The sequence below is a fragment of the Salvia splendens genome, chromosome 21 (genome assembly GCF_004379255.2).
Source record: "Salvia splendens isolate huo1 chromosome 21, SspV2, whole genome shotgun sequence".
Lineage (NCBI taxonomy): Eukaryota > Viridiplantae > Streptophyta > Magnoliopsida > Lamiales > Lamiaceae > Salvia > Salvia splendens.
This window is the reverse complement of record NC_056052.1, coordinates 460832-488785: the sequence shown is the minus strand read 5'-3', so window position 1 is coordinate 488785 and position 27954 is coordinate 460832. Positions and strand designations below refer to the sequence as shown.

General features: G+C 38.3%; 2 protein-coding genes and 1 pseudogene across 2 annotated transcripts; all 3 read right to left on the bottom strand.

The window, feature by feature from the left end:
* Window positions 1-49: 49 nt before the first annotated feature.
* Window positions 50-15033, bottom strand: LOC121785227 (annotated as a pseudogene).
* On the bottom strand, window positions 9305-14298 carry LOC121783670. Its single transcript, XM_042181814.1, has 10 exons — window positions 13926-14298; window positions 12625-13357; window positions 11789-12442; window positions 11619-11687; window positions 11277-11531; window positions 10873-11174; window positions 10616-10796; window positions 10427-10549; window positions 10207-10350; window positions 9305-9776 (listed from the first exon to the last, which is right to left on the bottom strand). The coding sequence occupies exons 2-10, from the start codon at window positions 13054-13056 to the stop codon at window positions 9348-9350; spliced, it is 2589 nt and encodes an 862-aa protein (XP_042037748.1). The 5' UTR covers window positions 13057-13357; window positions 13926-14298; the 3' UTR covers window positions 9305-9347.
* An 8524-nt stretch (window positions 15034-23557) lies between the features above and the next one.
* LOC121785412 (cytochrome P450 71A6-like) lies at window positions 23558-25748 on the bottom strand. The gene is made up of 3 exons (XM_042183828.1): window positions 25132-25748; window positions 24443-24773; window positions 23558-24230 (listed from the first exon to the last, which is right to left on the bottom strand). Exons 1-3 carry the CDS (start codon window positions 25698-25700, stop codon window positions 23616-23618), a joined length of 1515 nt encoding a protein of 504 aa, XP_042039762.1. The 5' UTR covers window positions 25701-25748; the 3' UTR covers window positions 23558-23615.
* Between the last annotated feature and the right edge of the window lie 2206 nt (window positions 25749-27954).

Genomic DNA, 27954 nt, shown 5'->3' with positions numbered 1-27954 from the left:
GCTAAATTTTTTTTTTTTTGATACAATTGTATACCTTGTTGTTCTCAGCTCAACTTGTTGATGATACAGCGCGTGGAGTAGCGATTACAAGCAAACGATTTTTTTTACGTATTGTCAAGCCACTAGTTTCATTCATATCTAACTCCTCCACTTTCACTCCATTAGGCAATCCAAAGTCGAACTTGTGTATCAACTTGGCAATCGCAAGCTCAACAATGGTCTCTGCAAACGTAATCCCGGGGCAGCCCCTCCGGCCAGCTCCAAAGGGGATCAACTCGAAATGCAGGCCTCTATAGTCTATACTCGTATCAAGGAACCTCTCTGGGTAAAATTCTTCGGGTTTTTCCCATAAGCACGGATCTCTAGCAATCGCCCAAGCATTGATCAGGACGCGTGAGCCAGATGCAACGTCGTAACCTAGTACTTTTGTGTCTTGAGTAGATTCTCGAGGGATTAGTAATGGGACAGGTAAATGCAACCTTAAACTCTCTTTGATCACTGCTTTTAGATAGGACAATTTTTCTATGTCTTCCTCTTCTATTTTGCCCTTGCTTCCGACAACCCTTCTTACTTCGTTTTGCAGTGTTTTCATGGTTCTTGGATTCCTTATAAGCTCTGCCATTGTCCATTCTATAGTTGTTGATATGGTATCGGTTCCAGCCAGGGACGGAGACACCAGCGGCCAAGCCACCGCTCCAGCGGGGGCTTGGACGCTGCCGGACCCAGACCCTCCCCCTCTGTAGCCGCCCCCGCCTAATTTCCGCCCCAGCGCCTCGGATGGCTAGAATTTGAAGACTACCCCTGAATTCGTGTGACTGTAACGGCGCCTCTGTATCTGTGCGCGAAGAAAAAGACTCAATTGGACTTTTAAGTGGACTTTGAGTCTTGTGCCTTGGGCTTTTATATTTTTTGATTCGTAAATTTGTAAAATAATGAAAGGAAATAAAAAAAGAACTTGAAAGTTGAGTTTGAAAGCCAAAGTACAACAGCTCTCCTACACAAAATACATCAAATCTGGATTCACAATCACCGCATAACAACACTATACAGTAGTTCTAGTATTTATAATTGTAAAACACTATAATTTGAGATTTGATTATAAAATTATGTAATAGTGCTCGAGTAGTTTCTTCTTTCTTGTGCAGGTAGTACTTATTCATAATTTTATTCATTACGCATCGATATTTTCTTAAAACAATTAAGGAAAATTCATTAAATTTTAAATTCATATTTTCTCATAATTGTTATGTTCTTGTTACTTATTCTAAAAGATGAATAATTATTCCCAAAAACAAATACAAAATTGCTTACTTATATAAGTTGTCTTAGTCAAAAAAATCTTTTGCTTGCACTAAATGTATGACTCTTCCCAATAAACTTAAAAAATTTTATTAGTGATATACTCCGTAGTTGATAAACTCGAGTTTCCAATAGCTAAGATTTTGTTCACTAACACAAGATATAAGGTTTCAAGAATTGACGACTCATCGAAAACAATTATCATCTACGGTCTCGTAAAAATAGTAAAGATATTATATATAAATTTAATATGTTAATATTATTATTATTATTATTATTATTATTATTATTATTATTATTATGTTTTTAATATTCAGCACCGGCTTATTTAGAAGTCTACTTCCGTCCCTGGTTCCAGCAACAAAAATAGTCTGCCATGAAAATTAACCATCATGCATGTATCTAAACATGATGTCAAATTCTATATGTCATTTGGATTACAATGCAACAATTAAGAATTAAAAATGATATTTTTAAAAGTCGAACCGATAAGCAAATCGGAGAATCTATCAGTTCTTGGTTCAATCGATTTGACCACTAATTGGAATAAAATATTGTAGCAAAGCAAAAGATAATACTGTAGTGAACAAAAAAGCATGGTATATAAAGAAGAAAAAAAGTACTACTTCCCTTATCCCACAAAGATTGTCTCACTTTGACCGGGCAAATGTAATGAAAAGTGAATTGAAAAAGTTAGTGAATTGTGAGTCCTACTTTTATATATTAATTTTATAATAAAATGTGAGTAGGAATGATTTAATGGAATATGAGGTCCACTATCAAAAAAAGGTAAAAAAGTGAAATGGGATAAATTTTGTGGGACGGACGGAAATGGAAAAATGAGACAATATTTGTGGGACGAAGGGAGTAAGTAAACGGTAATCACAATCAAAGAATGATATAAAAAGAAAAAAACTAGATAGGTCTTAAATCTTAACAACACTAAGTCACAAATTTAAGCATTATATATAAAGAAAAAAACAAAGTAAATATAGTAGTAATCACAATCAAAGAAAGCGAAAAGCTAGGGTGGAAAATTCATACCAAGATAAGAGCTTTGATAGAATCATCTTCAAAAGGGGAGCTACTTTGACTGTCTCTTTGAAACTGAAGCAATATATATCCACGAAATCCAACCCTCCATCATCGATGTCCTCTCTCTCGTCTCGATCTCTATGTTCTTGAATCACAATTTCCAAAAACTCATCAAATGCTTTAGTGACTCTCTCAATTCGCTGATCCAAACCATCGAACCTTCTACTCCAATTCAACCATGGTATGTACTCCCACAGAGGAGAGATACCTAAAAACTTTTCAAACTCAGCTAAAAGTTCACTGAAATTTCTCCTTCCGCCGTGCTTCTTCCCCAACGCCACCCTGCAAACAGATGCAAAAAATACTTATTATAAGTAGAGACTTAACTATTTTTAGAATTTCAAAGACACCAATTTAATAAAGGAAAATAACATTTTTTAATAATTTAATTAGAGGGAAAATTCTATTAAAAATCATGAACTTTAGTTCAAATTCTGATCCTTCCGGTTGTTTCAAGAATCAACTAGAAAAACCATACAATTTGTTTACAATTATCCCACGAGAATAAATAAAGGTTGTCTACGTATAATATGTCGACGACACTTTTTGTTATTGAATAAACAACATCATTTAACTCATGGGTTGTCATCCACATGATTTATCGGCTGTCATCCCAAATACTCCATCTATTCCGTATTTAATGTTCCGTATTAAATGTTCTATATTGCCATTTGGGGATTCCAACTAGATTTCACTTAGTACTGAATGGACACAAAGTATAAATGCAAAATTGGTATATAAAAAAGATAGATGGAAAAAAAATGTTTGAACAATTGTTAGTAATAAAAATTTATAAACTAACTGTTTATATAAATATATAGGGATAGGGGTGCGTTATATTGATAATCCCTAAATATCGTAATAACCCTATAACTAAATCTGGACTGCACATTTTTAAAATCACGCGGTTGAGATACAAACTTAGATTTATTTCATAAAAAAAAAAGGCGGAGGGGTAAAACTGTCATTTCGCTCATTTAATTTCGCAGCCGATAAAATGATACTTCGACCTAAAAAATGACGAAACTATCATTATAAGCCAAAAGTATCATTTTATCAACTTAGAGTATCATTCTATCCGGCAAAACTATCATTCTATCCGACAAAGGTATCATTTTATCAACTCAAAGTATCATTCTATCTGATGTGAGTATCATTTTATCATTTTATCAGTCAAAAGTATCATTTTATCAACTCAGAGTATCATTCTATCTTACAAAACTATCATTGTATGCTGTAAACCTAACATATACTATCATTCTATCCGGCAAAACTATCATTCTATCCGGCAAAAACTATCATTCTATCCGGCAAAACTATCATTCTATGCAATAAACCTATCCTTTTATCATTTTATCAGTCAGTCAAAAGTATCATTTTATCAACTCAGAGTATCATTCTATCCGGCAAAACTATCATTTTATGCAATAAATCTATCATTTTATCATTTTATCATTTTACGTGATATTTGGAGAAAATCAGAGTATCATTTTATCAGTCAAGAGTATCATTTTATCAACTCAGAGTATCATTCTAACCTGCAAAACTATCATTCTATGCAATAAACCTATCATTTTATCATTTTATCATTTTACGTGATATTTGGCGAAATTCAGAGTATCATTTTATCAACTCAAAGTATCATTCTATCCGGCAAAACTATCATTCTATGCAATAAACCTATCATTTTATCATTTTATCATTTTATCAGTCAGTCAAAAGTATCATTTTATCAACTCAGAGTATCATTCTATCCGACAAAACTGTCATTGTATGCTGTAAACCTAACATATACTATCATTCTATCCGGCAAAAACTATCATTCTATCCGGCAAAACTATCATTCTATCCGACAAAAACTATCATTCTATCCGGCAAAAACTATCATTCTATCTGGCAAAAACTATCATTCTATCCGGCAAAACTATCATTCTATGCAATAAACCTATCATTTTATCATTTTATCATTTTATCAGTCAAGAGTATCATTTTATCAACTCAGAGTATCATTCTATCCGGCAAAACTATCATTCTATGCAATAAACCTATCATTTTATCATTTTATCATTTTACGTGATATTTGGCGAAATTCAGAGTATCATTTTATCATTCAGAGTATCATTTTATCAACTCAAAGTATCATTCTATCCGGCAAAACTATCATTCTATGCAATAAACCTATCATTTTATCAGTCAGTCAAAAGTATCATTTTATCAACTCAGAGTATCATTCTATCCGGCAAAACTATCATTTTATGCAATAAACCTATCATTTTATCATTTTACGTGATATTTGGCGAAATTCAGAGTATCATTTTATCAACTCAGAGTATCATTCTATCCGAAAAAACTATCATTCTATGCAATAAACCTAACATATATCATTTTATCATTTTACGTGATATTTGGCGAAATTCAGAAATTAAATGAGCGAAATGACATATTTACCCCTCCGCCTTTTTTTATGAAGTAGAGTATCATTCTATCCGGCGAAACTATCATTCTATGCAATAAACCTAACATATATCATTTTATCATTTTACGTGATATTTGGCGAAATTCAGAAATTAAATGAGGGAAATGACATATTTACCCCTCCGCCATTTTTTATGAAGTAAATCTAACTTTGAATCTCAGCCATAAGATTAGAAATATGTGTGGTCCAGATTTAGTTATAGGGTTATTACGATATTTATGGGTTATCATATGATCACAACTCTATAGGGATATATATATATATATATATATATATAGAGGTGTGATCAAATGCAAACTCCCTAAGATGCAAACTATGCAAACTCTAATCCTACACCATTATAAGATATAATCTACGGTTCATGATAAAATACTTATGTTAATGTCAACGATTAACATAAATCAAGTCACTAAGGGTGTATATGGAATGTGAATCATTCGGCTGTTACAAAAAACCCACATTTCTCTCCAACTATTCCATAACTTGGTCAACATAATTATGTAGATCCTAATAACCGACGTGGTCAATAATGTTCCCCTAATTTATCGCCATTCATCCAAAACTTCCATTAGCTTCATTTTTAACAAAGATTTAATGCATACGAGGTTTCTTTCTCATTCCGCCATAACTTTATCCCACTGTAATTGATCTAACAAAGCTTCTTCCGCGATCTTATACGAAGTATATTTGTCCGGCGTAAGCTCAAAGGCCACGTGTGGTTTGCAATGGAGTTGTTTGACGAGGCTCAAGGTAATTTTCATGATAATTTGAACTAGAGGCGTTTCATGACGTTGAAACCAATTACGGTTATGGTTGATGTTTTTGTGTTCGTTGATGAATTAGGTTGAATAGTAGGCTCGATGTTTTTATGTTCGTTGATCGACGAGGTAGAGTAGTAGGTTATATTTCGAAATGGTTGATGAACTAGTGTAGAAGTTCTTGTGCTTGAACTAGTAGGTTATATTTCGAAATGGTTGATCAAGATGTTGTTGAAATGTAGAATTTGGTCAATACTCGCTCCTTATTTGAAGCTGTACTGAATCTGTTACGTTTTTTTGGTGGAAAATAGTTCAATTTTGTCTACTTTTTTATGCTTATTATGATGCTCTGATACATAAATAACCAGCAATCTGCCAATTCGGGCAGTGACATGCCGTGATGACATTTTGACACTTATTTCTTTTGTTTATAGCTGCACTTATCCCAGGTTGCAGGCCCGACATGCAGCCTTACATTGGACAGGTGTTTGAAACTTTGGACAAAGGAATTTCATTTTATGAAGCATACGCCAACGAATGCCGTTTTGATACTCGTAGATTCGGACACAAATACTCGAACGACATAAAAACCTGGCAGACTATTGTATGCAGCCGGCAAGGTGAAAAGTTGGATGTCGACGAAGAGGCGAGTTCTACCAAACGTAGACGCCGTTCTAGCAGGTGTAATTGCAATGCCAAACTTACTTTGAAGTATTCGACCGATCCTGGCAGTCCTTGCTATGTTGTCAGCAACTTCGTAGACCTACACAATCACGAGATGGTTGATAAAAAGCACGTCCGATACATGAAATCCAACCGCAACCTTGGGGATATCCATTATAAATTCATGCAGGACTGCGCAAAGGCCAACATTGGACCTACAAGGACTTTCAATTTATTGAAGGAGTTCTTGGGTGGGTACGATGCGGTGGGTTGCACCGTTACTGACATACGGAATTGCAAGCGCGACATATTGCAAGAGATGAAAGGCGCGGACGTCCAAATGATTTTAAATCAAATGGAGGCGAAGAAGAACACATGTGATGGTTTCCATTACAAATTCCAACAAGGTACTGACGGAAAGTTAAGTAGCCTTTTTTGGTGTGATGCTGTGTCGAGAAAGAACTACAAGATGTTCGGTGACATCGTGTCATTTGACACTACCTACTCAACAAACAAGTAACAACTCGTGTCTAGCATTTTATTTAATCTTTTTATTAGGCTCACAATGAAGGCTACATATATTGTTCTTCTTCACACTTTGGTAATGATCGTTTATTGATATGCTTGTTGAATAGGTATTGCATGGTGTTTGGGCCATTCACTGGAAAAGACAACCACGGATGCCCTGTTACGTTTGGTGCCGGATTCGTGTCAAATGAGGGAGCTGACTCATTTTGTTGGTTGCTAAGTGAGTTTGTCGATTGTATGGGGTTCGCACCTAAGTTGATAATTACCGACCAGGATTGGGGCATGAAACTTGCTATAGAACGGGTTCTAACTAGTACCAGGCATCGTTGGTGCATGTGGCACATAATGATGAAGCTTCCTGAAAAGGTTCCCAAAAGAATACTTGCCAACGAAGAGTTGAAGAAGGATTTGGACTCTTGTATATGGTCTGAATTGTTGGAGCCAGAGGAATTTGAAGAAACTTGGCTGACTATTGTGGACCAATATGGTTTACAAAATGAAGCTTGGTTCACTACCATGTTCGCACATCGAGAGTATTGGATTCCGGCTTATTTTAGGGATTTCCCAATGGGGTCGTTGTTGAAGACAACTTCATTCTCTGAGTCCGAGAACAGTTTTTTCAAAAGGTACACAAACCCGCATTTTAATCTCGCTGACTTTGTGATGCACTACAATAGCGCGTTGGATGCTCAGCGTAACATAACTGAGAGGCTCGATTTCTCCGATGCTTCAAAAGTCCCCATCCTGTCAACAGAGCTTTTATTCGAGAAACACGCAGCTGCTATGTATACAGATCGCATCTTTGTTCAAGTTCAAGCTGAGATCGTCGAGGCTCATCGTCGTTGCAGAATGTCCACTTTCAGTTGGAGGACAACACTGAGATATACACGATAATGGACAGCCATAGAAACAGGGGTGTCGTCCGTCATGAAGTTAGCCCCGAATCGTACCAATGCGATTGCAAGTTGTTTTTGCGTCGTGGAATATTATGTTCACACATTTTTTGGTTGTTCAAAAATCATGACGTGAAAGAAATACCATCCGCATATATTGGTACAAGGTGGTTGAAGACGCCTTTGTTGGAATCAGTGCACAATGATCCGAGGGAGGAGTTGTCGAAATTTGAAGGTTCGTTTTCAACGCCATTTTTATTTTTCCCCAATTGCTTCGTTCATATGTAATGTCAACATGGTGTCACTATACTGATGCTGGATTTACGCAGATTCACAAGTCGATGCAAAACGTGTTGTAGCAACGAAACTACATTCGTTATACTTTCATTTATTTCAACGAGCGCAGAGCAATGCAGATGACATTTTTGCATTATTCGACGGAATGGAAGAATTAAGTCATAGAATCTTTGGTGATACAGTACCTTCCGTGGCTTCAATGGGTAAAGCACAGAGTATTGAGAACCTGTATGGGCTAGCTCGCCCGAATGTTGTTACCGTGCACCCTCCTAATATAGTGAGTACAAAGGGATCCGGCAGCACTTCTGGAAAAAGAATTCAATCATCCTTAGAGAAGGCTATCATATTACAGAACAAACCTAAGAGGCGATGTGCAAAGTGTCGAGAAATGGGGCATCACGATGCAAGGAATTGTGGCAGGGAGAAAGGAAAGTCAAATATGTAGCAAAATGTCGATTTGCTGTTCATGTGATACCTGGTTTTATTTTAAATCCTAATCTTTGATAACAATATTGCAATTAAATTTAAGCCATGTCTTCAGCATTGAAAGTCAGTTCAAGAGAGCGTACGTTGTTTGGTTTTAGTTCTAATTATTCGGTCTCAAGGTTTAAGTATCACATTGTCACCGCACTTCCTTCTAATCGTGGGTGTTGTATCAAATGTTAGTTGACTAAGTTAAGTTTATCAGTTTTCTTTTGTTTTCTGATGAATTCAATTTCAACAGTCAATGTCATTACCATCATTGAGTAATGTGTGAGTGTTTGTGTCCTAATGAATTCATTTTTCAAAAGCCAAATAGATTCAAAACTAAATAGATTTCATTGCTTTCCAATTGAGAGGGCTCTAGTTGACTTAGCTCAGTTTAGCAGTTTCCTTTTGTTTTCTGAAAACCTGGATGTTGGATGATCTATCACGACGTCTTTTCATTTTTTGATGATTTATTTCAACCTGGATGCTTTACTTTCCGATTTATAATATTTTGACAAGTGTGGTACGAGGTTCGTATATCCTAATGACACAATTCATTCCAGATGTCAACACCCCATAGTTAACTCGGCTTCAATTTGCACATCTTTACACTGACAAAAATCATTCCAAATACAACATCCCTCAATGAATTGGCTTCATATAGGCAGTAACACGATGCGACATGAAACCTGCTGAAAAAGATACGAAGCAACAAGACACAAAAAAGATGCAATACCAAACCTCAAAACCGTTGGAGTACATGTTTCCTTATCTGAAAGCTATTCTTAATGCTAAACTAAACAAAAAAAACATCCACAGGCCAAAACAGCAAGTATCATTAAAACAGCAACAAGGGAATTCCAAATCTACTCAAGTTGCCTTGCTTTTCTTCCTTGCTGGCTGGTTGGATTGCTCGTTGAGTGGCGCCATGTTCAACATTCCATTAACTTGCCTCGCATAATCTGTCCGGAAGTTGGGAGTCACGTTGATGTAATGACTAATGTAAGACGAGAAACTGTGTCTGCAATCGTTGAACGGTGCAAGGAGCATGTCCTTGCAATATCTCCCCCTCAAAACTTGCAGAAGCCTCACACTAACTCCTTGAAGACCCATTGTCATTAAATTGGCCGGGTTTCCCAAGTACGTCTCCATGTGGCGCATCAGGAAAACCCCCGAATCATTAGTGGCTTGAGTTGTTTTCCATGGCAATTCCAGCAAGCGGATGCTACGCTCCTTGATTATGAGCTCATCCAGTTTGTTGAATCCCTTTGACTTGAGATAAAAAGCAAGACAATCCCTCTGTAAAACAGTGCAGGGGTTAAGTTAGATAATTTGTGTCAGCTTTGGCACATTGAAGAATTGTGTAAACTTTTAAATGTCAATGCAATCCAAATGTTAATAGCCAATGACAAAACAAAGATTCAAACGGAAACAGATGTAAGCAAATGTGTAAACATATGTCAACACATTGCAGCAGGCGATGGATTCATATCAATGTCAACACATGTAAACAGATGTTAAGCAGATGTTAGGAGATGCAATGTCAACACATGTAAACAAATGTCTAAACAGAAGATGCAATGTGTTTATCTGATATAGTTTGCGATGACAATCTGCCAATTCGGTGGTTGACATTGCGTGATGACATTTCAACAAAAAAGGTCATGCTATGGATCCAAGAGTCGGTACTTCAACAGTGCTATGTAATTAAATGTCATAGTAAACTTACAAGCAGGTCCAGGTCAATCCCATATTTGGCCCGATCTGGAGTACCGTTCTCGGGCACAACATGGTCTAGAACATCCGCAACCCCAGTCTTCAATGAGAAGCACACCAAATAGTAATGTCTCTGTGAATATATAGGGAAAAAAATCTGCATACGACAATACAATTTGTGAGTTTTTCATTTTTCACTGTGTTTGCTTCAGGCTAATCAAGAGAACAAGTACCAAATCATAACGTGTAATGTCAAAAGTTCCAGCACCGTTGAATTGCCCTTCTATTTCATCACAGAATGTTAATTCGGCATCTGATTTTTCCCAACTAGAGCTCCGTTCAACCACATTGTATGTCTGCAATCGTTACGTATTGTCAGTAGACAAAATCAAAAAATTACATCACATTAACAGTGCACTCACTGTCGCAGCCGTAGTGACAAACAATCTTCTGGGCTTCTGTGTTGGTTTATGCACCCCCACGCCATTCAGATAAGAAGCCCAAACATCGATAACTTCAGCGTGTACAGCCTCATGTGGCTTCAACGAGCTAAACTTCTTTTTAGTAACTTCCACAACCTCGTCAGCGTAAATCACATGATCCCTACATTTCTACCAGAGGTTATTCACGTCGGTCACTTTGATTAAAACAACAAAAGTGCATAACAATTTTTTCTTACGTCCACATGTAGGGCGTCGCAAGAAGGAACTGGTAACAATCCATCTCTTCTTGAGTCCATGTTGGGCTGATACGCTTTGAGTCTGCACCCTCTCTTCTCCTGGTAGGGAGTCTGAGTCTCCTTGCTGGAGCAGGTTGAATTTCAGCATACGTGCTCTGTGCACGATTCATCTCTGCATCTCGACGTACAGGTAATATAGATGCTTCAGCACCCACCGTATCTACTTGTGTTTCGAAAGCGGCATCACCTAACTCCAGGACTGCTTCCACGGCAGAGCAAACAGCTATGTCTACGGCGTCGTGCTGGATCATTGAAAACATGGAATTATACAACGACACTATTTGCTGGCAAATGTAAATACCCCTCATTAGAGCCAACAAGTTTGATGATATTAAATTGCTTACCTCCGACGCAACATCACGCGCATTAGCACTAGCCACTTCGATTGCATTCTCCTCATTCACAAACGTTCCAACTTGCACACTAGCCACAGGCTCTTTGTCTGCAAACTCTCTTCCAATGTCACCGGCATCAACCAAATCCAGTCCGCAACCTCCAAAATCAGCAGTGTTATCTCTATCCCCTTCCTGGGATACCATATCATCCCCACTGAAAAAAAGGTCAGCTGGTTCCCTAAGCTCGTACTCCGACGCATCTCCCTTCATGGAGCGTAAGATAAGATGATTCAGTAAGCATTCAAATTAAAAGACAACAACAAAAAAAAATATGGACGGTGGGCATCAAACCTCTTCATAACGAGCTGCACTGTCTGCCTCAGGTTGAGGGTCTGTTTCAGGTTGTCTAGCGCCATCATCCTACAATGTTCACAACATCACACTTTGATTAAGTATATCAACATACATGTTATCTTGGAAGTGTTTGTATAACAAACATCTAAGTATGATATATAGATAACCTGGCTGGTATCGAATCCAAGGCTGAAGCTGGGGTAATCGTCCTTGTTTTCTAGAATATCCATTTTATCAGCCGCGTCCAACAGAGATTTCAAGGACTCTGACCAGTCTTCAGCTGCACTATAATTCGCGGTCTGTGACTGCGTCATTGACTCCACAGGGTCAAAGTCCTTATCGTCCAACCTAAAAGCCCTCCGGAGAGTGTCACAGGTTATTCTAAAGCTGTCCCTCTTCCTGATTTCCGGCGGAGCTTTATTCAACTCCTTGGCAAGCATCTTCAAACCATCGCCTATGTGCTTGGTTGCCCCCCAAACACCCCTCATATACACCACTTCATCCGACGTATATATCTCTTCGACAACATCTTCAGTGGACCACGGTTCACCATGGTTAGTGGGTGGCGGTTCAATAAAGTCTTCAGTTTCTTGCGCATCAGCAACATCTTCATCAGCTGGCCTTTGCACTTCTGTAGTCATTTCTGTACAACCCATTTCATTCTCATCCAGCCGTAACGTCACTCGTCCAAGCCCAAAATCAGCTTCTTTCATTTCATCTTCCTCTCTCTCTTTCAATAGTTCGGCTGTCCACCCCTTTATTCTAGGAATGGCACGGGCCACACACCTCCTGCGATGCACTACTCGATCGACGTAGAAGGACTACAGAAAATAACAAAACCATTTCATCAAAACTGTTATCACTAACCCCTAAAATCAGATTAAAAAAAGGGAATCTAGTCCTCAACCCCAAATGTCAACAACAGATAATTATTCACACACAAAAACATGTCAACATAATTTCAACAATTCAACGTCATAGATTGAATAGACGAACGTCATACCACTAGGAAAACAACTGGCCCGCTGAAAACCTTCGATCTGTTATTCTTCCATAGCTCGTGCGTCCTCAACAGATTGTCTAGCAAATATTTACACCAATTGTGCTTCTTTACCTTCTGTAGATCTCCGAGAATGTCAACAATCCGGGGTCTCACATAGCCACAAGGGGAGGTCTCAATGAGAGCCGTTTCCAGCAGTAACAGGAATATTTTCTTGAAAAGAGCGCCCCCCCCAGTTTCTTGTAACACCTTCGTCTCTAGGACCTTGGTCTGCATAGCATTCGCATCAGCCTCCTCATCAAGTGGAACGGTTTCCAGGTATTTCATGCCGGTATTTCTGTCGCATCGATCAATTGTAATCCCACCATTTGGGAAACCAAAGATTAGCTCAACGTCCTTCGTGTCAACAGCTACCTCAACACCATTAGGAAGCATAAGACTGCACCGTCGGTGGTCAAAATGCTCTAATAGCCAATACGCTAATGTTCCAGGCACAGATGCCACATCATAGTCGAGTAGTCCACCGAAGCCTAGCTGCCTAACAGCAGTCTTCTGCCTTTCGTTCAACGACTTCAGGATGCGCTGGAAAAAACGAGTGGTCCTCTTGATCCTCAGTTGAGGTCTCTTGACTGGTACAGGGAAGCCGACGGCAGTTGTTGAAGGCTTGCTGTCAGCCTTGTCCTCTTCCCATTCGACTCCCCATCGTCTACAGATTTCCCTTTTCGTAGACGTTTCGCTGATAGAATAACAACCGCCAGTCAGTGACGTAAATGAACATATAGAAAAATGAACCCCTTTAAACACAAAGCAAGAACGCACATCAATACCCAGACTTGCATAGTATGACCATGGTCATTACATAAAAACCCCTATAAAAGCAACGGTCAGCTGATGAAGACAACCAAAATATACAATATGTCACTCAAACATTAAAACCTATCCACCAGTTTGATAAACACAATGACGGAGAACAATGTCAACAACAAATACCCAAATCGAAAAAACAGTCGACAATGTCACCAGCCGGAAATCTAGCCTCCACCTTCAGCCACCAAGCCAAAAAAGATTAGCCAGCCGACACAGATTCTCTTATACTACACAAAATGTCAATACCAGAGTGACAAACAAAAAATCAGACAACATGGACTCGAATTTAAATCGCTTCACTACATGCCTCATGTTGAACCTCGCAATCCAGGAAAAAAATAAAGCGAAAATCTAGGGCCTGACACAATCTACGCAAAAAGCCCAAAGGCTCAGAATGTCACCGGCTCAAAACCCTAATTTTCAACCGGAAACCTTACCCCCAGAAGACTCTCCTGCCGCTTGACCCGCTCGCCTTGTAGAACTCATGTCACCGGAGCTGTTGCCGCGTCAACGCTGACGACGAATTCAGGTGGGCTGGGATCCTTGAAGTTCGGCAATCGAGAATTGAAAACCGACGAGAGCTACGGGTAGAGGAAAGGGGGCGAGAAGAAAGTCAATTAGGAGTGAATGGTGATGTGGCGTGACCTACGGGATTATAATCACAACTACAATCCTTATTATTTGGGCAGCTTATTTAGATCTCTAAATTACCCTTGGTGAACAATTATATAGGTAATGTTGACATTAGATTTACAATCAATAGTAACCGTAGATTATATCTTATAATTGTGTAGGATTAGAGTTTGCTGAGTTTGCATCTTAGGGAGTTTGTAGTTTATCACACCCCTATATATATATATATATATATATATATATATATATATAATTTCAATAATTTTTTAAACGGGAATTCAAGTTTATAGAAAGTTTACCATATTTCAAGATTTTTAAAAATAATTTTAAAAAATAAAAAAAAAATTACTAGTTCCCCCATGCCTGCAAATCACATCATTCGTGAGCGACATCAACGCATCGCTCAAGTTGACAACAGTCGATGAAGATCCGAGCCGCATGATGTTCTCGACCATGAGCGACGTCTCCTCCTCTCTGAGGCAGCGGTAGGACTGAACCCTTTTGGTGCTAAGCAGCTGAAGCACGCAGATGCTGCGAATCCGGCGCCAGTAGTCGCCGTAGGGAGCAAACGCCACGTCTTTGTAGTTGTAGAGGAGCCTTCCCGGGATGCTTAACCTGGGCCGGTTTGAGAAGGTCAGGTCCTGTGTTTTCATGATCTCACGCGCTGCCTCGGCCGAGGAGGCAACGAGAACAGGCACGCGGCCGAAGTGGAGGAGCATGAGCGGGCCGTAGCTGTGGGATGTGGGGGAATGAGCCCATCTGGTGGAGGTTTCCAAGCACCGGAAGCTTGGGCGGTGACGGCGGCGGATTTCTCCGGGATGTTGGAGCGTGACGGCGGCGCCATCTGCGGAGGAAGAAGAGGAAGAGAGATGCAGCTAGTAGCTCAATTAACGAGTGTGGGAGAGAAATCATTTTCTTGTTAACTAGGGAGAACTTGTGCTTTGTATGATGTTATATACACCCTTTCTCCACCCTAAACAATACATTTTTCCTTTTGAAATATCGCATCCTAAATGACACAATTCTTAATACAGAAACACTCTTACTTTATCTATCTCCACTTAATTCACAAAACAACATTATATAAAATCTCGAATCAAAAAAGAAATGTTCCACCTAAGATAGGACAGAGGGAGTATAACCACATTATATTACTCCATCCGGATTTCCTTATTTGGACGGTCCACAATAAATATCAAATTTCTAACCATATTCATTGACCAATACTAACTATGAGTATGTATAATGTTTTAAATTACCATAAAAACTTTCCGACGATACCAATAGTCGTTATATTGAACTTTGGAAAATCAACCAACATAACTTACCAAATTCCGAAAGCTTAAAAGTTCTTTATTTTATGTGCCTGTCCATGACTAGAAATTCGGGTGGGTACTAGTACTACTATCCCACTATGAGACATTAGCCACCAACTGACGGAGGTGTCGAGACAAAATTTATTTATTTAAAAGTATAAAATGATAAATTTAGTGTGATAATAACGAATTATAATGTAATAAAATCATAGTAAATTTTCAAGATATCTCTGATAACGGTTCTTAGTTTATTGTAACATGCTTATGGTCTAATAAATTCAGAGAAATTAATGAAATTTGAATTTTCCCGCAGGCCGCAACTCTACCTAATATTCTAGTTTTGATCTCATTAAGACCATTAATAATCCTTGGCTCATAGCTTTAGATTTTATATATACAAAATTTATTAAAAAAAATGGAAAATTAATCTTTTAGACTTGTTTGAACTTTGAACACTTATTAAGTAAAAGTGAGTGTTAATACTGGTAGAATATGAAAAGAAATAATGTAATTAAGGCAAGAATTATGTAATTAAGGGAGTGATTGATCCTGTAATTAGTGTGTGATTGATACCACAAAAAATAGGAGATAGTATTACCATTTGTAAATTAGGGTAAACCTCTATATTAAGAGGATTACTCCAAATGATAATACACAACACAAAAACACAATTCCCCTACAATGTCTTCTTCCTCTTCTCTCTTGGATATCAAATTCAATATGGTACCAGAGCAGGTTGAGAACGAGGGACTCCGAATATAATCCAATCATCGTCCATACCAATCTCGACCCTTCAACCAAGAGGCAGAAACCTACATCCTAAACAACAACAAACTATGTAGGATCAGGAACAAAAGAAGGAGAACCAAATCATGAATTTTGGCGATGATTTCGCAACCAAATTCGCGGAGTTCATCCGGCAGAGTATGCAGACATCTCCAAATCAACCAAAATCAACGGCGCCCAATCCAGGAAATCCAGGCAAGATAGTTGTCACCACCAAACTATCGGGAAACAACTACCCACTCTGGGAGAATCTCCTGACACGAGCGATCGGTGGGAAGGGCTTATCCTCCCACATCTCTCGGGATTCAGTTCCTCTGCCAAGCACAGATCCATACCACGAAACATGGCAGAAACTGGATCATGTAGTGTTCGGGTGGATAATCAACCACTTGGAACCCGAACTCGTGAATGAGATCTCTCAATATCAGACGGTGAGGGAGCTATGGAAGGGACTGGCCGTTACCTATGGAAGTGGCAGAGACTCATTACAAGTATACGACCTGCACGTGAAAGCAAGCACCATCAAACAAGGCGACATGACCTTGGAACAATTGTGGTTCCGTCTCCAAAATCTATGGATGACAATTGACAGAAGGAGGCCCAACCGAATAAAGTATAACACTTCGTAATGAAGAGATACAAGAGGAAAGAGTGTACCAGTTCCTAATGGCCCTGAATGAAAGCCACGAAGCAACACGGAAAAACATCCTAAAACGGTGCCCTCTTCCGTCAGTGAAGAACGCCTACGCCATCGTCCGAAGGAAGGCAACGAATGAAAGCGTGCTTAAACCAGCACCCACCAGCACTGACAACGATGGAATCGCGGCGGGATTGGCGATTCGCGGCGGCGACGGACGAGGCAGGCAGACTCTGCACCGTGGAGAGGATCGTCGTTTCGAGGAGGATAAGAACAAGCTTGTGTGCTCTCACTGTGGCGGCCAGAAACACATGGACCAGTGCTTCCATCTCGTCGGATACCCTGATTGGTGGGACGAGATGACGAAGCGACGGGCTGCTCAAAATTGGGCGAACAAGGGGAACAGAGGACCACCGGTAGCAGGGGAGCGAGATCGAGCTACCAGCGCTGCAAATGCAGCCGGCACCACCGGAGCCGCCACCGCCGCCGGTCGAGATGAGGCAATCGGAATTGGGACTGCATCGTCTTCTGGAGAAGAAATGGCATCTGCAAGGGTTGGGAAAGGTAATGAGGGGTTTAATTTTGAATTAAACCCCTCACATCCACCTTTATTATATTCCAGTCCCTCTAGTTCCGTAGAATATGAAAATATACCCCATTCTCTTTTTATGCAGTCCTCAAACACTCCTAAATCAAATATTGACTCAATTTACTCTCATATTGTTGGAAAAAGACTTCAGACTCTAGAAAATTGGAATTTGAACCTCAGATTGATTGCAAAAATAGGTTTCATGTTCTAGAAAATTTATCTGCAGCCTGTAGTGTGTCTGAATATTCATATAAGGACTGTATTTTTTACTGTAGGACTACTGACACTATGTCATTTGATGAATCTGATTTTACTAGGATGTCCGAACCTTATAAAAAATATGTCCAGACTACCAATGGGGAGTTACTTACTGTCAAAGGAACCATAACCATTCATATTTCACCCGCTCTAAAAATCTCAAATTGCCTATATGTCCCAACCTTGTCCCATAAGTTACTATCTGTCAGTCATGTCACAAAAGAATTGAATTGCACCTTACTGATGCAACCTTCTTTTTGCATGTTACAGGATACTCAGACGGGGACGATTGTAAGGCGTGGCACTGAGCGACGTGGTCTCTACTATGGGGATGAGGTAGCTCAAAAGAGTATTGTGTTGCTGACTCACGGATCCGCGGACAGACAGACTTGGCTATGGCATCGTCGATTAGGACACCCATCGCTAGGTTATCTTAAAGTTTTATTCCCTAGTTTTGATAAAATTACTCGTATGGATTGTGATACTTATTTTTTGGCTAAGAGTCATCGACATTCTTTTAAAGCTAATAATACCCGTGTGGACCAAGTTTTTTCCCTTATTCATTCTAATGTGTGGGGACCAACACCTATTACGGGCGATCAAGGGCTTAAATATTTTGTGCTTTTTATCGATGATTTTTCACGCATGACATAGATATATTTTATGAAATCTAAGTCGAAAGTCTTTGATAAATTTGTCCTTTTCTATATCTTTGTTCAAACCCAATATAAGAAAAATATACAAATCCTTAGGTCTGACAATGGGGGGAGTATGTCAATACTCAAATGCAACAATTCTTTGCGAAAAATGGCCTTGTACACCAAACTACTTACCCTCACACACCTGAAGAAAACGGGGTAGCAGAACGAAAGAATAGGAAACTCCTTGAAATGACCAGAGCCCATCTTATAGAATCCGAAGTCCCAGTCTTTTTGGCCTAAAGCCCTAGCCGCTTCTGTCTATACCTTGAATCGCCTACCCACTAAAGGTCTCAAAAACTAATCCCCCATACAAGTCCTATCTACCCAAACACAGATACCTCTCCCACTCACTCTTGAGACTAGAGTTTTTGGATTCTCTACCATTATTCATATACCAAAACACGAAAGATCCATATTTTCCCCTTGTGCCGTAAAAGCCGTCTTCCTAGGATATGCCCAACAACAAAAAGGTTATCGACGCTACGACCCCAAAGCCAAACGCATGTTTATCACAATGAACTGTGATTTCGTTGAAAATGAGTACTTCTATCACCAACTTAGTAGTCAGGGGGAAGGAAATCAAAAAGAAACTTCGATTGACCCGCTAAGTTTGCTCCCGAACCTAATCACCAGTCCTATACCAAGTCTTGTTCCCAAAGTGGATTCAACAGAGAAGGTTAGCTTTACCACCGAGCAGGCCTCAAACACACCGACAGAGGCCACTACGCTTAGACCTGCCCAAGGTTTACCGAACCGGTGGTTAAAATCGAAACCGTAACCGCTAGTTATAGTTCCGAACCGAAACTGTGAGAATTTACCCAAACCGAAACCGTCAATTTTTTAAGCGTGGTTCGGTTCAGGTTCAAAAATTTTTGAGCAGAAACCGGGCCAGAACCGCCGGTTTCGGGCCGTTCCAAACCGCAATCGCCAAAAAACCTCCAGAAAACCGTGAAACTATGTCGGAATCGCAAAAAAATGACGGTTCGGAACCATGAAAAACCTTTAAAAACCGCCAGAAAACCGTCAGTTCAGAACCGTAACTGTAACCGCAAAACACCCTCACGGTTCGGTTCCGGTTCGGCAATTTCCAAAACCGGAAACGACGGTTCCGAACCGTAACCGCCGGTTCCGAAACCGTGGGCACCTCTAACTACGCTCAGTGACGAGGCCCCAATATCTTTGACTGATTATCTGAAACCGTAGGCACCTCTAACCGGAACCGACAGTTCCGGTTCTGATCCTAGTGAATTCCATATTATTGAGACTGACCTTGAGCATAGAGGGGAAACCATCCAAGAGGAGCTAGAAACCTCCGGACAGCCTATCATGTCTCCACGATGCAATAGAGGAGTGCCCCCGAAGAAATACTCCCCAGATTGGAAGGGAAGAAAAGCTCGCTACCCTATTGTCTACTCCATGACTGCCTAGATGACTGAAATGGCACGAGCATTTGAAGCTGCCCTTTATGAGGATAAAATACCAAACTCAGTCGAAGAGGCGATGAAGCACAAACATTGGGGGGAACCCATTAAGAAGGAGATGGATGCTCTTCTTAAAAAACAGTACATGGGAGAAACGTGTACTACCAAAGGGAAAACAACCAGTTGGATGCAGATGGATCTTCACTATAAAAGGGCGGCAGATGAATCGATTGAGAGACATAAGGCCAGACTGGTATCAAAAGGCTATACCCAAACTTATGGGGTGGATTATGGTGAGACCTTCTCACCAATAGCCAAGATGAGCACAGTGAGAATCCTATTATCTGTTGCAGCGAATCAGAATTGGCATTTACATCAGCTTGATGTCACTAATGCCTTCCTACATGGAGAACTGAAGAAAAATGAAGAGGTATATATGGAGGTTCCCCCGGGCTATTCAAGTGAATTTGGACCAGGAGAAGTATGTCGTCTAAAGAAGACACTCTACGGTCTAAAACAGTCACCCAGGATGTGATTTGGAAGGTTCAGCCAGGCGATGCAGAAATATGGATACCGACAAAGCAACTCTGATCATACTCTCTTCCTCAAACAGAAAGGTGATAGCATAACCTGTCTTCTGATATATGTGGATGATATGATAATTACAGGAAATGACACAATTGAAATTGAGAAGCTGCGAGAAAATATTTTCCAAGAATTTGAGATGAAAGATCTAGGAGATTTGAAGTACTTTCTGGGAATAAAAGTCCTTCGATCAGAAAGGGGATATTCTTGAGACAGAAGAGGTACGTCCTCGACTTGCTTACATAGACAGGACTACTTGAATGCAAGCCAGTAGAGACACCAATGGTACAAAACCATGGTTTGAAGATAGAAGAAGGAGCCAAACCAGCAGACAGAGGACGATATCAAAGCTTGGTTGGAAAACTGATCTGCCTAGCCCATACAAGGCCAGATATCGTATATGCAGTCGGAGTGGTAAGCCAGTTTATACACAACTCGCAGGAAGAGCACATGAATGTTGCGATGAGGACAATAAGATATCTCAAAGGGACAGTTGGCTACGGAGTTCTACTGAAAGGTGAAGGGTATTTAGAAGTGTATGGATACACCGATGCTGACTAGGCAAGCAATCCTATCGATCGAAAGTCAACAGCTGGGTACTTCATGTTCATAGGCGACAATCTTGCCACGTGGAGGAAAAAAGCAGAAAGTGGTTGCACTTTCCAGTCCTGAAGCTGAATTCCGAGGGGCAAAGAATGGAATAACTGAAATTCTATGGATATGGAGACTTCTTACAGAAATTGGTTTTCCACCTACACAGAAGAGTCGACTATTTTGTGACAACAAGGAAGCAATCAGCATAGCCGAAAATCCAGTCCAGCACGACCGGACGAAACATGTGGAGATTGATCGACACTTCATCAAAGAAAAGATTGAGAAAGGAATTATTGAGTTGCCTTTTGTCCGCTCAGAAGATCAACTAGCAGACATCTTGACCAAAGTTGTCCACTCAAAGGTGTTTGAAGAAGTATTAGGCAAGCTAAGCATCGGAGATGCCCCCACTTAGCTTGAGGAGGAGTGTTAGAATATGAAAAGAAATAATGTAAGTAAGGCAAGAATCATGTAATTAGGGAGTGATTGATCATGCAATTAGTGTGTGATTGATTCCGCCAAAAATAGGAGATAGTATTACCATTTGTAAATTAGGGTAAACCTCTATATTAAAAGGATTACTTCAAACGATAATACACATACACAAAAACACAATTCTCCTACAATGTCTTCTTCCTCTTTTCTCTTGGATATCAAATGCAATAAACTTTTCTCTTGGATATCAAATTCAATAAATACAGTAGTAGTCTAGTAGTATTGCATATGTAATCATCCATAATATTGCATCAAATTCAATAAATACAGTAGTAGTCTAGTAGTATTGCATATGTAATCATCCATAATATTGCATTCCGAGCATACATGCACTAAGATTACATCAACATTTTCATTCAAAAAATTCAACTAATTTTACTAACGTAGGCCCAAATAATGTAGCCCATTCGACTTACCTGGAGTATGATAGATGCACTCTCTCTGTCATCATCCACTAAGGAAGGCAATTATTGAAGTCGATGAGCTATCATTGTTTTTTTATTTTTGCTCATATTTTTTCTTCTCTTTCTTCGATTGATAATCCATTGCTGTCTTCCTCCCTTTCTTGTCAAATTTGTATATGGATAATGGCTATTTAAAGTTAAAAAGTCAAAAACAATTTAAATAAGAATATTGACCCCTAATATCTTTGAATTTTTTTAAAAAAATAGATTTTTCCCACGAATTTTAAATTTGGCAAATAAAATCACAAACTTTACCCGAGTTTGTTATTTAATACTAACGAAAAAATCCTGACTATATTAATGGACTGAAGAACAATTTTGGAGAGTGTACTATAAGAAAAACTATCATAAAAAAAAAATTTGTTGCCGAAAAATTATGAAAAAAATTTCGTACCATGACAGTGGCGGACGCAGAAATAAATTTTAGCAGGGGCTTTACTAAAATTTTCATTATCAATATTAATATATACTATATTAATATATAAATTAATATGTATATATATATTAAAAATCCCAATAACAATAATAAAATTGTATAAATATTTAATACATAAAGTGCCAACATAAATACTAAAATTCAAATCCAATTCAACTTCTTGCATACTGATTTCCACTAATTCAACAATTCTAGCACTTAGAGAAGATAGAAGATGAATAATTACCCTTTCACATTTTTTCAAAAAAAAATATTCCATTTCTATATAAGAAAAAATTACTAAATTAATTAAAAATGTAAACTTTACTCCTAGAAATGTAGTTTATTTTCTATAAGAATATTAGAATGTAAGTTTACTTTCTATAAGAAATTAAAATTATGAAAACCACACAAAAAAACTTTTAAATAGTTCACTAAACCATAAAATACTATGTAAATTAACCTTACTAATGTAATACAGTAACTATGACAAAAGAAAAGGGGGGAAATGAACTCACCAATTAAAGTGGTAAAGAAGAGCCATAAAATCGTTAGTCAAGTATAATTTGTGGAAACGATTTCAAATTTAAGTGTTATACTTATACTGCTTTGAAAAGTGGAACACGTTTCAATAGGGATAAGGGATTGTCTTTCCAGATTTTATTACTATTATTATTTTTATATTCATTAAACAATTTTTTTGTTATTTCCATCTTCTTCTCAACCCCAACAGCGCGGCGGCCATTGTTATATACATTTTTTCGCTGCAATTTTTAATTCCAGCCCCTCATTCCAGTTAAATTTCAACAATTTAGACATCTAACCCATTAACTTGGTGAGGCTGAAGTTACTTTCAAAGAAAAATTAAATATTTTTGAAGTAAAAATATATTTAAAAAGGTTTGGGAGGGGCTTAAGCCCCTCTCCTCATGTGTGTGTGTCCGCCACTGTACCATGATATTATTCGCTGTAATTGTTTCACCGATATGAAATAACAAACTCGGGTAAAGTTTGTGATATTATTTGTCAAATTTAAAATTTATGGGAAAAACCCAACTTTTGAAAAGTTCCATGATATTAGGGGCCAATAATTTAAATATAATTTTGAAATAAATGTGTTGGCTATAAATATTGAGATTATTTACTAGTTTTAGAAGTAGAAAGTAATATACACACAAATTACTTTTAAGAAAATAATATTTTGATATTAGGATGTACAATTGTATACCCATTGTTCTCACCCACTAGTATGTGGAGTGGCTATTACAAGCAAAGGATTTTTTTTCCGGATTGTTAATCCACTAGTTTCATTCATATCCAACCCCTTTTCAATCAATTCATCGGGCAATCCGAAGTCGAACTTGTGCACCAACTTGGCAATAGCAAGCTCAACAATAGCCACTGCAAAAGTAATCCCGGGACAGCCCCTCCGGCCAGCTCCAAACGGGATCAACTCAAAATTCAGACCTTTGTAGTCTATGCTCGTATCAAGGAACCTCTCCGCATAAAATTCTTCAGGTTTTTCCCATAGGCACGGATCCCTAGAAATTGCCCAAGCATTGATAAGTACACGCGTGCCAGATGCAACGTCGTAGCCTTGTACTTTTGTGTCGTGAGTTGATTCTCGAGGGATTAGTAATGGGACGGGTAAATGCAGCCTTAGACTCTCCTTGATCACCGCTTTTAGATAAGGCATTTTTTCTATGTCGTCCTCTTCTATTATCCCCTTGCTTTCGACAACCTTTCTTACTTCGTTTTGCAGAGTTTTCATGGTTCTTGGATTCCGTATCAGCTCCACCATTGTCCACTCTATAGTTGTTGCTGATGTATCGGTTCCAGCAACAAACATGTTCTGTATAATCAAGAATAATAAGCAATTAATGTTTTTGAAAACAGGCCTATAAGCAAACCAACAAGACTATTGGTTAGTGGTTCAACCGATCGAACCTGTCTCTTGACCATTAGTTGAGACAGAATGTTGTGTAGCAAAGATATATAAAGTAAATAAATTATATAAATACTACTTTATGATGTAACACAAATAGAAAGGTGGAAAATTTATACCAAGATAACAGCTTTGATAGCATCATCTTCAACAGGAGAGCTATGTTGATTGTCTCTTTGAAATTTCAGTAATATGTCCACAAAATCAAATCCACCATCATCGATATCCTCTCTCTCCTCTCGATTTCTGTGTTCTTGAATCACAATCTCCAAAAACTCATCAAACGCATTAGTAACTCTGTCGATTCTTCGGTCCAAACTATCGAACCGTCTAGTCCAATTCAACCATGGTACGTACTCCCACAGAGGAGACACACCTATCAACTCCTCAAACTCCGCTAAAAGTTCCCTGAAATTTCTTCCTCCGCCGTGCTTCTTCCCTAACGCTACCCTGTATGCAAACAGTGTCGAACGTAGAAAAAAATATTACCAGCAACTCAACTATTTATACAAGTTTTAAAATAGAAAAGCCATAAATATATATGAACTATTTCTATGGAACGAACGAAAAAGAAAATATAACTTATTTCTATGGGACGAATGGAGTATTAATTAATAGAGCTTAATCCCTTAGAAGACTCTTTACCGGAGGCTTAAGTTCTATAAAATTTTAAAACAATAAATTATTTTATAAAAGACTCTAATTAAATAAGTACTAGTATAAAATTATGTTATTTGGAAAAAATGTTTAGAAGACATAGCCCCTACTAATACTATATTTAAATATTTTTATCTTCGTCCGCCCTTACCTACAAATTATATCATTCGTCAACGACATCAACGCATCGCTCAAGTTGACAACCGCCGATGAAGATCCGAGCCGCGCAATGTTCTCGACCATGAGCGACGTCTCCTCCTCTCTGAGGCGGCGGTAGGACTGAACCCTTTTGGCGCTGAGCAGCTGGAGCACGCAGATGCTGCGGGTCCGGCGCCAATACTCGCCGTAGGGAGCAAACGCCACGTCTTTATAGTTGTAGAGGAGCCTTCCCGGGATGTTTAACCTGGGCCGGTTCGAGAAGGTCAGGTCCTGTGTTTTCATGATCTCACGCGCTGCCTCGGCCGAGGAGGCTACAAGGACGGGCACGCGGCCGAAGTGGAGGAGCATGAGCGGGCCGTAGCGGTGGGAGAATGAGTGGAGCGCTCTGTGGGGGAATGGGCCCATCTGGTGGAGGTTTCCGAGCACCGGAAGCTTGGGCGGGGACGGCGGCGGGTTTCTCCGGGATGTTGGGGCGTGACGGCGGCGCCATCTGCGGAGGAAGAAGAAGAGGAAGAGAGGTGTGGTGAGAAGCGCAATGGATAAGAGTGAGAGAGACACCATTATCTCGTTAGCTAGTGAGAGAAAAGCAATGTTGAATGTGGTGATATAAGTGCATATAAGTCCAACTTTCATTTAATAACTTAAATTTTAGATTTAAATTCGAAATTTTAATGTGCTATTGAAAGTATAACAGCATTAGATTTTTAATGATATGGAGTATATATAATACATCATATATATAAATTCAAATTCTAACTGAAAAATGGAGTTGCACACCAAAATTTATTAACTATTTTTAACTGTATTCACCAACCTAACATTATGGATGATATTAAAAAATTACTCCATCCGTTCTAGAAAAATAGCACATATTGGAATGACGCAGATTTTAATACACAATTAGAATAAAATATTATTAGATTATTATTAGTAGATAATGAGGACCACCTTAATAAAGATAAAAAAAATACTACTCTCTTCTTCTCATTTCATGTGAGACATTTCTTTTGGGCACATTTTTTAGAAACTAAGATTAAGCATTTCATTTTTTTGAAACTTTGTCTCCTCAATTAATACACACAACTATTTTTTCTCACTCATATTAAAATATTCATATTTCTTTCTCTCTATTTTAATACTTTCACCAACTTTTTCTCTCTCCAATTAAACACTTTAACCAATAACTTCTAAAATCTCGTGCCGGCCAAGAAATGTGTCATCTTAGCCGGGAGGAGGGAGTAGAAATAAAGTGATGAATTTATAAAAATGTTTTTTAGCTTTTAATGAAATTTAACAAAGGATCAGAAAATTTATTTTGGACAAATTTTCATGATCTATAAGGAAATGATTCTTTAATTTACATTTATTTCATATGGTCCAATCAATTAAATTAGAGATGTTATTGAAATTTGAATTTTTTATATTATAATTATGAATTCGTCATTCCATATACAGTACCGATATACAGAGGACCCCGATTTGGGGCCTCTCTCAGCTCTATATTTTTTAGCTCTTTAAGAGCAATTATAACCCTAGACTCATAGCTCTAGATAATATACATACAAAATTATTAAATATTGAATATTCATCTTTTAGATTTGTTTGAACGGAAGGGGAACGTAGAGCAACAACATGTACACCTTCCGTCCACAAAATTTTATTCACATTTGACTTTGTGCAGATTTTAAGAAACCTGAATAAAAGTGAGTAGAATATGGATCCCACATTTATATATTAATTTTATATTAGAATGTGAGTGTTAGGAGTCAGTGGAAAGTGAGGTCTATTTATCAAAAATGGAAAAAAAAACAAAGTGAACAACATTTCACACACGTAGTTAGTAATGAGTATATTAGGTTAAACTAATGATGTAAATTAATTAACATGCTACTATGTACACTCGAGAAAATAGATTTTCAAATTAAAACTATAAAAAAAATGGCTAAAGACATTTTGAAATACAATTAAAGACGGTAATTACCATGCTTTAAATCTTCTTTATTGTCAGTGTTCCTACTAAAATTAAGGAATGTCAATGGAAGCGTCTTATAAAAGCAAAATATTAAGATACTTTGTCCTCAACTTAGATATGCTTTCTTTTGGTTTTAAGTTGTTGATATTGTTGGCAATTGAAACTAAATATACAAATATAACTATCCTACATCGGTAATCATAAAGAACTGAAATCACAAGTCTCATAGACTTCTCCAATCACTAATTAATTTTATGATGGAAACCATGAATTTCTATCAGTTAGTTATTGTTCAACATGAGCATTTTCATCTGGATTTTTCTATACAAAATTTGATAGGCTTTTGTAAATAGAGAGTTCTTTAGGTACCTGAATTATGCCATATAAGCTATGCCCCCCATTGGCTAATTGTTTGTTATTTATTACTATGATAATCGTTTACAATTTTTTATGTTTATTTTATTTTCATAAAATTTTGCACGTATTAATTTGGTTTTTCTTATATTACTTAATATCGGTTTTAGTTACATCTTTACTATAAACAGTTAATAGAGACGGGGCATATGAGAATTGAAAATTAAACACCGTATAAAAGTGCATAAAGATTTAAATTCCATTAATAAAGATGAACAAATAAGCATCGGCGGATCAAGGTGGGGTCGCCATCCCCGGAGAATCGCCGGATAATACCCTCCCTCAATTGCCGACCCCACTGCGCCAACACTTCTGCGGACAAGATGATACAAATAGTTTAATTATTACTCTTGAACTTAACAAAATGGGCCTGCCTCTCACTAATTTAATTATCCCAAGTTCCAACTTGTAAAACGCCTAAAACTTTGT